Consider the following 15,478-nt stretch of genomic DNA (forward strand, 5'->3'; position numbering starts at 1 on the left):
ATTTATCACAGTTGCTTTTTAGACTGAGACATAAAAATCAGATTTGTTAAAATATAGTATATGGAGAAGAAACTATTGACAGTGGTGAAAAAACAAAAAGCCACCCTTTTCTGTGATAATTGCTTTTAATTAGCTTTTGGAGCTCACTAGAAAAAAGATCCCCACCCCCCAAAAAAGATTTTATAGGATAATACATTTTCATTCAAAGGATGATATTATCAAGACTTTGCTGTCATTATTTTGCAAAGAATACCTGGTGACCTAAAGCTGAGAAAAGGAAGGCACAAGGTTCTGTATGGTGGGATTTATCATTCAGGTAAATAACTGTGGACTCTTCTCTTCAGGACTTTTAAATATTTAGCAAGTCAATCAACATCTCCTACTGCCACTTACCTTCATATAATTCCACTCCCAGCTTACTAACGCATGTTGCTGTGATTCAAAGCTGTTCACTTGTTTCCCCAAAGTGACCAATAGTCACCCAAGGGGACCTCACCCCAAAATCTTCTGACTTGACTTAAATTAACAATGTTATAGAATCCACCATTCCAGGCCTGTTCTCCATTCCCTTTCGGCTTTGCCACCTTAGACCTTTATCGGCCTTAGACCTTTCTTCTTAATATTGAGTCCGTTTTGCCCAAGATTCAGTTAATTTGGAATGCTTTAAAATAAAGCCCTGGGTGTGTGAATCACCTCGTAGCCAAAGCGTGAGGCTAGGTTTTTGTTTTTTTAGGAGCCACATGCAGCTGCGTGGATGCTCATAGCACCTACTTGAGGGCAGCAGGGCATGACTTAGCAAAGCTGCGCAGTGCATGACAGGACCTGCAGAGCAGTGCTGCACTGGCAGCTGCAAGGGGCAGGTCTCTGTAGCAGGCTGAGCTTGCCTCTCAAAACCAAATGGTCGGTTTGCTGCTGCTTCTTTAATTTGCCCTTTTAAAATGTATATTGGCCAGGTGCAGTGACACACACCTGTAATCCCAGCACTTTGGGAGCCCAAGGCGGGCGGATTGCCTGAGTCTAGGAGTTCAAGACCAGCCTGGGCAACATGGTGAAACCCCATCTCTATAAAAAATATAAAAATTAGCCAGATGTGGTGGCTTGTGTCTGGAATCCCAGCTACTCTGGAGGCTGAGGTGGGGGGATCACTTGAGCCCAGGAGGTTAAGGCTACAGTGAGAGTTGTGATCATGCCACTGAACTCCACCGTGGGTGGCAGAGTGAGACCCTGTCTCAAAAAAGAAAAAAAAAAAAACAATTCGCTGATGTTAAAATTCCTCTGGGATCATTTGTGTGTGCGTAAGAAAGGAGAAAAGCTAGTTGAAGAAAGGCTATGACTTTAGCTTAGGTTCAGTGTCCCCAGGCTTTCATCTTCTTTATCCTTGGATCCTCTCATGATTGGGATTTCATGAGCAACCAATTTGATTCCATTTTAACAGTCATTTTATACAGTGAAAGCCTAAGAATATCCAGTTCCTTTTTAGAAAAAAGAACTAATTACATGTATTAACATATGTTTATTTTGAGTGCAGCACGAGTAGTCTTTGTACCCAAACAGTTGAAGTCAAACTGTTCCATATGTCAACTCGAGGAAGCGAGCACAGCCCGTTAGCCTAGAGATGCCCTCTGCATCTCTGTCTTGAGCACTGATTTTAACTTGTTCTTCTTGTCTGCCCCTCAAAGGTAGCTGAGAAGTTTTCTTTTCTTGCATTGTTGTGGTTCTGAAGAGAAAGCTTCACGAAGTGTGGTGTGGTCAGTTACTGGTGTCTATCACACTGCACTTGGTCTACCTTGCATTCGTCAAACTGACTCACAGAAGGAAAGCCCCACAGCTAGAGGGAGAAAGTTTGTGTGTATGAGCCTTTGCTTTATTTTTGTCATGCTATTTTTAGTTTTAGCCTTATAGGGCATTTATGGCCAAATTTTAGCAATCCTTGTTTCCATGTATGTCTTTCACATATTTTCTAGCCCAGTCATAGTTGAACTCTGCATGTGAAGCAAAATTCTTTAATTGTTTAAAAAAAAAAAAAAAACCTATGAGGCGGCAAGGCTGCCTTTTTGTTGTGTGAACAATGCCGAAACACTCAACTGTAAAGGGATATCTCTGTATTCCATGAGGCACTGCATCTTTAGGCTGCAACATGAAAAGCAGGAGAGAGGAAACCAGTGTTTGTATTTTATCTAGAAACTCACACTCATGAGTTAAATCAAGGGTTTTCTATATTGTTTGAGGGGTACAAGTGTTTTTAATAAAGGAAAAGTTTTGCTATCATTGCTCTTTAGAACAGCTAAAAATTTTGTTGTTTTAATTTGTGAAGATTCTAAGAGATCAACCTGAGATGACATTGCAAGAAACCAGCAAAACAGGTTTGAGGTGACCTGGGCAACTCTGAGTTTTCTGCAGTCTTTGGGAATTAAACAGGAATCATCAGTTCTTATACATCAGTTCTTAATCTAAATTAAGAAATTTAGATTTGTGTATGATTTTACTCTCTTTTTCTACATTAGGTCACAATTTCCTGTTAGTGCAGGAAACAACTGCAAAGAGTATCTTCCCATTGTGTTGGGCTTAAATTTTTGTTTACCTTTATTATAAATAACACCAAAACAATAAAACAATTGACCTATCCTGAAACTTACTAGTGATAAGGAATACTGAAATTGAATTAAAACCATGTGTTTCTGTCGCCTAATAAATGTTAATCTACTTTAGAGAAATTATATTATTTTCACTGTTAGTACATGAGTGTAGTACGTTTTTACAAAAACAAAGGCATATACAGTATCATCAACAAGAGCGTAGAAGAAAATAGGATTAGTGATTTCCAGTTCTCTGCTTAACTCACTGCTCAACAGTTTCCTTCTTGAGTAGATTTGTAAACCCAAGACCAGAAACTAATGAATGATGGTGTTTAGATTTTTAAAAATGTTTAGACCAAGTTTGAAAAATGGGATAGTTTATATAAAAATTACTGTTTCTGACTCCTTTTGAACAAAGATCTAGCAACACTGTGCCTATAAACATGAAACAGCCCCCTAAAACCATGGGGGTGCTGCTTGCTGTTGACTGGGCTGTGGTGTGGGTTCCCCATGCCGTTGCACCAGCAGTGGATGAATATGCCCTTACTCCTGGCCCCATCCCTGTCTACAGTCCCCTGGCCACACTGGGTGTTTCCCTGGGGCCCTTGATGCCAGCCAGTGTTGGCTCTTCTTGACTTATTTCTTCTATTTGTCACAGTACAACTGATTGATACTTACATGAAAGCATTCTTTACCATACTTATTACCTCCTTGCCCTGATGTTTACACTGAAATATTTTTATCTTTCTTTTAGAAATATGAAACTGAGGCAGAAAGAAATGAAATGACTTTCCCAGATCACACAGTGAGCCAACATCATGGTTTCGAGCAAACTTCAGTAGCAAATTTAAATTTGCGGTGTTATTCATGAGCACATATGACATTCCTTTCAACATTCACAGCTAAATTAAAAAGCAAAATGAAATGAAATGTTCATTGTTGACTTTTTAATATATATCATGTTAATTTTTTTGCATTAAATTTGAAGGTTATATCTAATTTTTTATTTGCTTTAGGAAGTCTGTTTACTGTTAAAAGAAACCATTGATTCAAGAGTTCAGGAGTACTTGGAAGTTCGCAAACAGCACAGGCCATCAAATGCAGAATTCACAAGATCCAATCCCTTGTCCTTAAAAGGTAGGCACAGAGCACTTTGATTTTGGACAAAAAATAAATAGAATTTCTGCTCCGTAGAGATGGCAATTATGTTTGACTCTGACTGTCATGTTAGTATAGTGATACATTTTAAAAATATGTCCTAATGAAGATACTTTGTTTGGGTAAAGAAAATTAACTGAAGAGCCCTCAGGACTTTTGATGGTAGGCAAAATGTATAAAAATAGCAAATAAAACATTCCTACGGAAACTGTAAATTCTTTAAAGGATTGTTTTTTATTTTTAAGGTTTTTTTATTTTTAGTAGACGTAATAATTGTACACATTCATAGGAGACAGAGTGATATTTTGATACATGTATACAACGTGTAATTTTCAAATTAGAGTAATTAGCATATCTATCACCTGAGCATTTATCATTTCTTTGTGTTGTGAGCATTTAAAATCCTCACTTCTGTTTTTTTAAAAAATATACAATAAATTAATGTTAACCATATTTACCCTATAGTGCTATAGAACACTAGAACTTACTCTAGTGGTAATCTTATATCCATTAGCTAACCTCTTCCTATCCTTCCCTTCCCCATCCTTCCTAGTCTTCTAATACTCACAACTCTGATTGTATGAGCTCAATTTTTTTTTTATAAATAGCTTCTACATATGAGTGAGAACATGTGATATTTTATTTTCTTATTTTCTGATTACATCATCAAATTTTAATATGTCTATATATCTATTTTTCTTTTTTCTTTTTTTTTTGGTTATAGTAGTAAGTTCTTAAGTGGTGATTTGTAAGATTTTGGTGCACCCATCACCCAAGCAGTATACACTAAACCCGATTTGTAGTCTTTTATCCCTCACCCCCTTCCCCGCCTTTCTCTCTGAGTCCCCAAAGTCTATTGTGCCATTCTTAATGCCTTTGCATCGTCATAGTTTAGCTCCCACTTACGAGTTTGGCTTGCCATTCCTGAATTACTTCACTTAGAATAATAGTCTCAAGTCCCATCCAGGTTGCTGAGAATGCCATTAATTCATTCCTTTTTATGGCTGAGTAGTATTCCATCGTGTATGTGTGCCGGACTTACTTCACTTAATTTCCTTTGGGCTCATCCGTGTTGCTATTGAAACAGGAAAAGATACCTTATCCCTGAAACAGGACATGGGATGGGGATGTGTCATCGGTGCCCTGCGGCTCAACCCTTAGGGGAACATACAGACGGGCAGTTCATAGGAAGCATGGGCTCCAACCCTGCAGCAGCGTCTAGGGTTGAGTGTTTACAGCTCCTCAAGCCCCAGTGGGCGTGTATTACAATGTGCTTTTTCAGTCTGCAGGCGGGTTGTGTTAATCTACTCAATTAGGCCCTCTGCCTTATCTCAAGGACAGAGGGCTTTCTGTATCCCGGGTTCTTGCCTTGGTGTACCGGAAATACTGGATCACACGTGGGCTTGGAGAATGGGTGCAAGATTTTACTGAGTGGAGGTGGCTGTCCGCGAGGTGAATGGAGAGGCCAGAAGGGGGATCTAGTGGGAAGGTGGTCTTCCCCTGGAGTTGGGCCGCCCAGCTGCCGGACTCTCCGACTGCCCCCGGCAGAATTTCACGTTATCCCGCTGTCGATGGCCTGCCGGAATCTGCTGGTGCCTCTCAGAACAACTTCTTCCGTTCCTCTGCTCCTCTTGATGTCCAGCCGCCTGTGTGTGTGCCCGCTAGGGTCTCGGGGGGTTTTATAGGCACAAGATGGGCGTGGTGGGCCATGGTGGTCTTGGAAAATACAACATTTGGGCGTGAAAACAGGAGTGCCTGTCCTCACCTAGGTCTGTGGGCACAGGCCCAAGGGTGGAGCCCTCATCAGGGACCCTGCCCTTCTCTACCCAGCACTTCCTTGCCCCTCTCCCATATCACCATGAATGACAGATTTTATTTTATTTATTTTTTGTATATATTGCTGAATAGTATTCCATTGTGTATACATACAGCACATTTTCTTTATCCATTCATCTGGTGATGAACATTTAGATTGATTCCGTTATCTTAGCTATTGTGAGTAGCACTGCAGTAAGCAAGGGGGTACAGATCTCTTCAATATACTGATTTTCTTCTTTTGTTAAAATACCTAGTGGGGAGATTGGTGGGTCATATGGTAATTCTATTTGTAGATTTTTGAGGAACCTCCAAATTGTTCTCCATAATGGTTGTACTAATTTAAATTCCCGTGAATCATGTATATGAGTTCCTTTTTCTTCACATCCTTGCCAGCACTTGTTAGTTTTTGTCTTTTTGATAATAGCCATCCTAACTGCGGTGAGATATCTCATTGTGGTTTTGATTTGCATTTCCCTGATGATTAATAACGTTCAGCAATGTTTCATATACTTGTTGGCCATGGGTATGTCTTCCTTTGAGAAATATTCAAATCCTTTGCACATTTTAAAATCAGATTCGCTTATTTGCTATTGAGTTATTTGAGTTCTTTGTATATTATGGACATTAGTCCCTTGTCAGATTAATAGTTTGCAAATACTGTCTTCCATTCTACAGGTTGTCTCTTCATGCTGTTGATTGTTTCCTTTGCTGTATAGAAGATTTTTAGTTTGATATAGTCCCATTTTTCTATTTTTGTTTTTATTGCTTGTGCTTTTGAAGTCTGATTCATAAAATCCTTGCCTAGACCAATGTCTTGAAGAGTTTCCCCTGGGTTTTCTTCTAGTAGTCTTTTAGTTTTTGGGTCTTAAATTCAAGTCTTTAATTCATTTTGAGTTGATTTTTGTATCCAGTGAGAGATAAGGGCCCAGTTTCATTCTTCTGCATATGGATATCCGGTTTTCCCAGCAGCATTTATTAAAGAAAGTGTCCTTTCCCCTAATATGGTTCTTGGCACCTTTGTTAAAAATCAGTTGGCTCTAAATAAATGAACCTATTTCTGGGTTCTCTATTCTGTTCCATTGCTCTATGTGTCTGTTTTTATAACCATACCATGCTGTTGTGGTTACTATAGCTTTGTAGTATATTTTGAAATCAGGTAGTATGATGTTTCCAGCTTTGTTCTTTTGCTCACAGTTGCTTTGGCTATTTGGGTCTTTTGTGGTTCCATACAAATTATAGTGTTACTTTCTTCTATTTCTGTGAAGAATGTCATTGGTATTTTGGTAGGGATTGGTTAATAAATGCTTAGACTCTTGCTAAACTGTCAATTTCTAAAAGGTATGAGCATTGTGGACCCAGCTCGACCACAGGATTGATTTTCACTGATGACAGAGGTTCATTTTGTTCTAGGCTGTGTAGATCTAGACACCTGCAGGGACAAGAGGGACACGCTATGTTATACCACTGTCTTATATTGTTTATTAACAGCGTCACTAAAAACAGAAATTGATTCATGCTTTTACTTTGTCATCAGTGCCAAAAACATCTCTCTATACATTTATCTAACTGCCTGTTTTCAGCTGATCCTATAGTCTTTTAAGCCTGTTTCAAAACCAAGTTCAAAACCACTAACCAAAAAGCCATGCCTATTTCCTCCTCAGTCTTCAGTTCTATGTCTCATGTTCCCTGAAAATAGAGTTGTTGTTTCTGTGTAGGTAGTTTGGATGAATGTGGATTGTTTATGCTTTTGTGTAAATTGGATATCTTCTCTCATTTGCATGAGTTCCTTACCTTTTGTTACATTTCCAGATCCATATATTGGAATATGCCTCAACTTGGGTATATATACTTAATATACAACTCTGGATAAGCTGAAGTCTCTAGGCTGGTGACTTTGCTCATTGCTATAATAATATTAATATTTTTTATGCTTTGAGATTTCTTTATAAACAATTTGCATAAATGACTTGGAGGCTATTTTTCCAATTATATGATATAAAGGAGTATGAAAATTACTCACAAACTTGGTCAAAGAACAGCATAGTACAGACATTGCCAATAGCCTCATTGTTTTTAAGAGTTACTGAAAATTTATTTCAGTATCAGTAAAAATTAATGGTATAAGGCTTTTTAAAGACTTGACTGTCAATTCCCGTCAATTCTGCCTCACTAATATTGTTTCCTCTTAACCTTGCCAATATTGGGTATTACCAATGTTTTTAATATTTGCCAGACTGACAGGCCAAAAATCAAAAAAGGAGATATTGTGCTTTTTGATTTTTATTTATCTGTGTGTTTTTGTGTTTACTGACAGAACTGCATATTTATAGTTTAGGTTTGTGGTTTTTGCCTTTTCCCTCCTAATTTTTTTTTTCCTTTTGTCACTCCCTTGGTCAAGGCCCATCTTGATCAGCTCTTAAATTAATGCCACAGCCTGTGATTTTCCTCTTAATTCATCCACACCTCTGCTGCCAGAGTGGCCTTTTGAAGGCAAAAATGTGATAGCTCCCAGCTTGAAACCCTCTGTGGTCAGGAACCTTAGTTGCCTGACATTCTTTATTTCACTTTTTCTCTGCTTGAGACTAGCCAGAGTGGGTCTGGCTCTTAAGCAGAGAAGAAGTTGATTAAAGATATTAGATAGCTCATAGGATCTCGGGGAGTGCTGGAGAGCCCTGTTGTGAAGCTACGCAAAACAGCCTCAGCCATGAGTCGGGGACAGCTTTGAGACATGCTCCCTGTGATGCTTAGGACCACGTATCAGAAGCTTTGCCGAGCATCATCCTCTGCCCCACCCTGCAGAGACTGACTGCCCGGCCTGTGGCCACAGCCTTGTGCTGTTTTTTCCCTTTTGAGTCCACCACAAGGCAAAACTAGATTTCATGGCTGTCTCCTAGTTACAAGTGAGTCAGGGGAGGCAAAATGTTTGGCTTTTACCTTGGGAAAGTGACACTTATAAAATGTGGAAAGTCATCAAAACATAGGATGATGGTCAACAATTTTGAGTGGGTGGACACAAGTTACAAATATCCACTAATAACTTTCCTCTTGGCTTCCTTCTTCCATGAGCTTCTAATCAGTAATGACAAGCTATTGCCTAACAGCCTGACTTTCCCAACTACAAAGGAAATGTGCTCACCACATATCCTTCAAAAGAGATGACCCAGAGTCTCAAGTCCCAGCTCCAAGTCCAGGACTTCTAAGTGATGTTTACTCCCCTTCTAGTTCATTCCCAGCCCATATTTGTTAACTTTTCAACTAAATAATGAAGTGAACTACTGCCAACAAACCTTAAATAAAATAGTAGGGAAACAGCCAAAAAAGTAACTGATGTATAAATAAATACATGATGCAGCAAAGGACAGTGAGGTAGGTAGATGCTACCATTCTAATTTCTGTAACTGTGAAATAAGTAGTTGATGTTTGTATCTTCCCTCCTCTATTTATTTTGTATTCCCTGTGTTCTTCGCCTGTAACTCATCTGATTAGCATTCTTTACCTTCATTCCCCCAGGATTTGAGCTGCCAGTTGTCCTGCCTTGATGAGATTGCCATTGTTTTAGTTAACTTTTAGCACTGGGTATGTTTCACCAGGTAGAACTGATTACATTTTTTTTTTTTTTTTTTGTCTATATACCTCTCTCCCTCCATTCATCTCATCATGAGCCAGCATTTCAACTCCCCTTTGGCCTGTTTGTATAGTGCCATAAAGAGGCTGAAACAGTCACATGGTACTTTGAACTTTCAGCCCGATTCATTGTTATCATCTGTGTTATAATCATCCTTTGAGTACTAAGGAAGCAGAGTCATGGAGATGGAACGTAAACGTTTGCTGAGGTGGTCACCTCCCTTTTCCAGACCTTCGTTCCAGGAACCATGTATCTGGCCAAGGTAGCACATATTGTTCTGCTGGTCGGAGCCTATATTGCATCCCTTAGGACCTTACTCCAGTTCTACAAGGTCCTGCCTCATAATTTGCATCACAACTGAGTTTTCAATAGACCTTTCCACCATTGAGTAAGGCCAGCTGCAGTTGAGCTGTGCTTGATTGTTTGTAAGACCATTGAATTTTACAAGCCTACTGTCTTATTTTGTTTCCTGTAAAATGAGCTGCTTTGTCAGAATCGCAGTGGTGGTGATGGCAAGTGAGGCCTTCCTGAAGTCTATGGATGATGTGGCTGGCAGAAACATGGCAGGCATACAGGGCACATCCAAATCCAGAAGAAAGCTCCATTTTAGTGAAGATAAGGCATTGGCTCCTCTGTGATGAAAGAGGTCAAATGTCATCTACCCACCATCACTGGCCTATCTCCCTATGAAATGAGAGTTGGTGGGAAGGCTCAGATTAATTGCTATTGCTGGCAAATTGGGCATTTGGCAGAGCTCAGTCTTGGTTAGGTTAAGTCTGTGTTGAGCCCTAGCAGAACATTCATCCATGCCTCCATGGCCACATTGCTTATGAGCCCTTTGAGCAGGTACTTTGGCAGCTAGGGAAAGAGGCCAGCCAGCATCCATGGGGTATGTCACCTTGTCTTACTCATTATAAGAACCTCTCCTGAATGGGGCTTGCTGTGGTGTGAAGTATCCCCCAAAATTCACACATTGGAAATGGTCCCCAATGCAATAGTGTTAGAAGGTGGGGAAAGTATTTGCATATGAAGGCAGAGCCTTCATAAATAGTTTAATGTTGTTTTAAAAGGGCTTGATGGAGGGAGTTTGTCCCTTTTTGCCCTTCCTCCTTCTGCCGTGTGAGGATACAGCATTCCTTCCCTCTGGAGGACTCAGTGTTCAAGGCACCATCTTGGAAACAGAGATCAGACTCTCGCCAGACCTGCTGGTGCCTTGATCTTGGACTTCCCATCCTCCACAACTGTGAGAACGTAAATGTCTATTCTTTATTCTAGTTTGTGGTATTTTGTTTTAGCAACACAATAGACTAAGACAGGGCTCTTTGGAGAACTTTCACAAAATATATAAATATTCTCACACTCTATATAACTTTTCCCCAAATGTTTATGTCACCAGTTCTTGATGACCCTCTCTTCAAACTATTAACCACTGCCAGTGAATCAGTATATATTTGTTTCTCAGGCCATCTCTCCTTATAGGCCACATAGACCCAAAATATACCACTCAACAGTCTGCTCACTGGACAGATTTTTCTTTTCCACCCTGAGTGAGGTTATATCATCACATTCATTCACTTCTGGCTAGTACCATCCCATTGGGCAGTGCCACTGATTAGGCACAAATTTTTATCTGTTCATAACTGACGAGTGAAGCTATTGCCTTTTCAGGTCTCTCATATTGGTCAGAGAAACACACAGACATACTCATTGATGTTTGTGCCTATTTCTTAGTAGTAAGGGGTACAAGGTGTAAAAAACTTGACTTTCCTTTTAGATGAGCTTTTTCCTGTGCACCAGGCCATTGTACATTCAGAAACTGTATTTTGAAAGGCTTTATCTGTCACCATCTGACATGCCTGTGTCTTAGCATGACAGCTAGAATACACGCCACCTTGTGCTGTGTAAGTCCTATCATAATGCCTTTGGTGTGGTAGACCAGAACAATGTCCTGCAAGATAGTGAGATAATGAAGTTCCCTGTAGATTCAGTAGTGTCACGGAAGCAGAATGTCAACAGAGCAATGAGGCAAAACAGTGAAGCTGCGTGACTTTCTCTGCCAGTAGATAGAAACCTGCTTCTGTGTTCGCTGTTCACTGAGATAGAAAAAAACAGATTTTGCCGCCTCTGTAGTACTGATGCTAGGTGCTGTAGTTCTCCAGCTGAGAGATCTCCTCTGGAAGAATCTCTGGCTAATTAAACTTATATTAACCTTCCATCATTCTGTAAGACTCATCTGTGTTCTGCTTTACCAAAGAGGAAAGTGAGATAAGACCATATGAAAGATGCTCATGGATGTTTCGGGTTTCTCATGGCGGCAGATCTCTTTGATCTCCTAGGGATTAATACTGATTTTAGTTTACAATTTTGGTGGGATGGGAGAAGTTCCAGAAACTTTCACCTAGCCCATAATTACTGTAATAGTTCTCACCCCCTGAAACATGAATTCCAACTGTGGATTCTGTCAGTTGCAGAATAAACCTATCCCAAGGATACACTCAGCAACTGGGAAGACAACTGCAGATTTTTACAGTCATGCTGTGCCCTTCGTGAGATGAATTTAAGCCACATTTCTAGATGTCACCCTCTGGTGGATCACAGCAATAATCAGGAACCCAAGAATTATCTCAGAGCCAATGCCTAATCCTCCTCAAAAGTTCGAATATTTCTCTTTTTCCCATGTGCAAATACCTTAGTAATCTCTGTTGATCCCACGTGGAAGATTTAAAGGATGCACTTGTAACGTTATTGAAGGGTCCTTACTTGAGGACTGCCTGGCTCTCCTTTCGAGGAGAAAATAAGTCCGTGTACTGACCCAAATCTGGAGACTGGCCAGGTGGCAAGTCAGGTCCCTGTGCACCAGATCTAGATTTTTTTTTTTTTTTAATTTGAGACTGAGTTTCACTCTTGTTGCCCAGGCTGGAGTGCAATGGCACGATCTCAGCTCACTGCAACCTCTGCCTCCCAGGTTCAAGCGATTCTCCTGCCTCAGCCTCCCAAGTAGCTGGGATTACAGGTGCGTGCCACCACACCCAGCTAATTTTTATATTTTTAGTAGAGATGGGGTTTCACCATGTTGGCCAGGCTGGTGATCCACCCCCTTCGGCCTCCCAAAGTGCCGAGATTACAGGCATGAGCCACTGCGCCCGACCCAGATCTAGATTTTTTTTTTCCTGTTATACAGTGTATTGGTTTGCTAGGGCTGCCATAACATACCACAGGCCGAGTGGCTTAACTAACAGAAATTTATTTGTTCTCAAAGTCTAAAGACTAGAAGTGTAAGATCAAGGTTAGTTTCTTCTGAGGCCTCTCTCCTTTGCTTGTTGATGGCTGTCTCCTCCCTTGTCTTCACATGAGTTTTCCTCTGTAAATGCCTGTGTCTCTTCTTATCTAGAAGTCTGAGATTAAAGTATTGGCAAGTTAGTCTCTTCTGAGGCCTCTCTCCTTGGCTTGTCGATGGCCGTCCTCTCCCTTTGTCTTCACATAATTTTCCACTATAAATGTCTTTGTCTCTTCTTATGAGGATGCCAGTTACATTGGATTAGGCCCCATCCTGATGACCTCATTTTAATTTAATTACCTCCTTAAAGACCTAATCTCCAAATATAGTCACATCCTGAGGTACTGGGAGTTAGCACTTCAACATATGAATTTGCAGGGAGAGGTGCACAGCTCACCCCATAACATACAGTTTAAGTAGAGTCTAAGTATGTTCTCCGTCTTATTTGGAGGTATGGACATAATCAATTAACTGGTAAGCCAGAGACAGCTCTGGGGTGCACCACTCTGAAAGGGTTCTGACCAAGGTCACCACTGGATCATGGCCCTCCAGTAGACCAAGTGACTTGTCCAGCCATGTGCTTAAATTGACTACAAATTTCTACTCACCCAGTTACCAACTGCCCCACCTTTACTCTTGAGCTTTGGTACTGTGCAGACATCATATCTGTTCCAACTGTTAACTCTCTCAGCAGCTAACTCTTACTCCCTGGGGGACATCCCTCACCCACAAGGTGGCTATCCACTCAGGAGTGGCCTTGGTAGCATGTCTTTCTCATGTTAAGCCACATACCACTTTGCAGATAGTTCTGGGGAATGCAGGGGGATCACCGGGCACAGGCTGGTATTGTCACACAGATCGGCATGCAGACAGATCATGTACTCTCTGGGCATCATGTACCAAGGTATGCTCCTATGTATCACACACATACACTCTTTTTTTTTTTTCTTTTTTTTGAGGCGGAGTCTTGCTTCTTTGCCCAGGCTGGAGTGCAGTGGTACGATCTCAGCTCATTGCAACCTCCGCCTCCCAGGTTCAAGTGATTCTCCTGCCTCAGCCTCCCAAGTAGCTGGGATTACAGGCGCCTGCCACCACGCTGAGCTAATTTTTGTATTTTTAGTAGAGACAGGTTTTCGCCATGTTGGTCAGGCTGGTCTGGAACTCCTGACCTCAAGTGACCCACCCGCCTTGGCCTTCCAAAGTGCTGGGATTACAGGCGTGAGCCACCACGCCCAGCCACATGCACACTTGTGTTTTGAGACAGGGTCTTGCTCTGTTGCCCAGGCCAGAGTGCAGTGGAACAATCGTGGCTCACGGCAGCCTCAACCACCTGGGTTCAAGTGATTCTCCCACCTCAGCCTCCAGAGTAGCTGGGACCACAGGTGTGTATCACCATATCTGGCTATTTTTTAAAAAAAATTTTGCAGAGATGGAGTCTCACGATGTTGGCCAGACTGGTCTAGAACTCCTGGGCTTAAGTGATCCTCCTGCCTCAGCCTCCGAAAGTGTTGGGATTACAGACGTGAGCCTCCATGCCTGGCCTGCATCACCCTTTTTTATTGGGCAGCATAAAAGTGACCTTGTGGAGTTGGGGGTGGCAAACATTTGAGTCCCAGGTTCGGGCACCGAGCAGTCTGGCTGCTTAGGAGTATGCTGGACAAGCCAGCTGCCCAGGACCTGGAGGCTTTTGCAGTCTTCCAGCTAGACCTGCAGTCGGCTGAGTTCAGGAGGATCCTCTCTCCCCAGGGACTAGGAGTCATTATTCCTAAATGGCCTTGGCCAGCAAACCCAGAGAGTGCCCATGGTCATTGATCAGCTTGTCACTCTCCCCTAACTCCATCCCCAGAGTGTGGTGCTGTCTCACCCTGGGCTTCTGCACACACTGCTTCTGCTCCCCTGTGTGTGCCCTCCTCATCCTCCAGCCTGTGCTCAGGTATCACCCCCTCCAAGGAGGCTTATCTGATTCTGTGTAGCTTCTCTCTCAAGAGCACTTCCCTTCCTCTCTCCCTGCTCACCCTCTGGTGTAGCAGCACTCATTGTTCCGGTTGCTTCCCTGCCTCACAGATAGGCTTCAGTTTCATTGAGGACAGGAGTCTTGTCCTGTTCAGCACCCACTGCAGAGCCTGTCAGAGCACAAGTGTTGGGAGAAATAAATGAATTGTTACGGCTCACAGGTCCCATTTTCTTTGCCGAAACTTTACAGCATGTTTCCATTGCAACATCTCTTGCCCCTTACACAAAATGCAGAGATGAAAGTGGCCTGTGAATTACGAATTATTGAATAGCTTTTCTCATCTGGTTTTCAGAAAGTCAAAACCACAACTTACCCCAGTGTAAGATTAGGCTGCAACATCTTCTGACTCCAGGGACAGGAAATACCTTCCCTTCAGCCCCACCCCACCCTAGGTCTTCGTTAGTATTACTATCCTGCCCAGGTACCTTACCGAGCGTCCACCCCTCAGATGCTGGCTCTGGGTTAGATCTTACACCTACCCATGGCAGATCCCTGAGACAGTCCTTTCTAGCCAGCCTTCTTAGCCCTTGTTTTAACCATTCCTAAGCTTTAGAACCCTTTCTCTACAGATGAGAGCCAGATTTGTAGTTCAAGTAACTTGCCCAAAGATCAGATACTAGCTAGGAAGTGTCAGAGGCCACATGAAAACTCCACTGTCTGATACCGGGTTTGTCCTCATTGCTTTGGTATCCCTATTAAGGAGAGTATTGTATGTTTATGTGGTTTTTTTAAAATACAATTTTCCTCTAATCATAAAAACACATCTGTCTTTAAATTAACTAGGAGCAGTATTCTGCTTGAATTACCATGTGGGTATCTTGGTTTAAAGTTTATATTCTCTATTCTCTGATCATGAGATGGAAAGGGAGAAATAGACCCCCAAACAGAGCTCATCTTCCAGCTGTAAGCACTTGCCTCAATGCATTTTGTCTAAATAGGGTTCAGGGCATTTTTCTGTTTGTGGAACAGTAACAGTAAATTTTTTTTTACTGCCTATTATTCTATTCTGT

General features: G+C 41.6%; 1 protein-coding gene across 3 annotated transcripts in view; it reads left to right on the forward strand.

Moving 5' to 3' along the window:
- The window catches only part of SLX4IP (SLX4 interacting protein), a 192,495-nt gene that overhangs the window by 121,599 nt on the left and 55,418 nt on the right, over positions 1-15,478 (forward strand). For 2 of the 3 annotated variants that reach the window (XM_063802675.1, XM_001169452.7), the window contains one exon: positions 3,593-3,713. In XM_063802675.1, the coding sequence (XP_063658745.1) occupies positions 3,593-3,713 (121 nt within the window). Of the gene's footprint in view, positions 1-218; positions 317-3,592; positions 3,714-15,478 lie in introns of those variants that run through there. The other variant, XM_054674486.2, reaches the window with a different exon arrangement.

This window comes from Pan troglodytes, chromosome 21 (genome assembly GCF_028858775.2).
Source record: "Pan troglodytes isolate AG18354 chromosome 21, NHGRI_mPanTro3-v2.0_pri, whole genome shotgun sequence".
Classification (NCBI taxonomy): Eukaryota; Metazoa; Chordata; class Mammalia; order Primates; family Hominidae; genus Pan; species Pan troglodytes.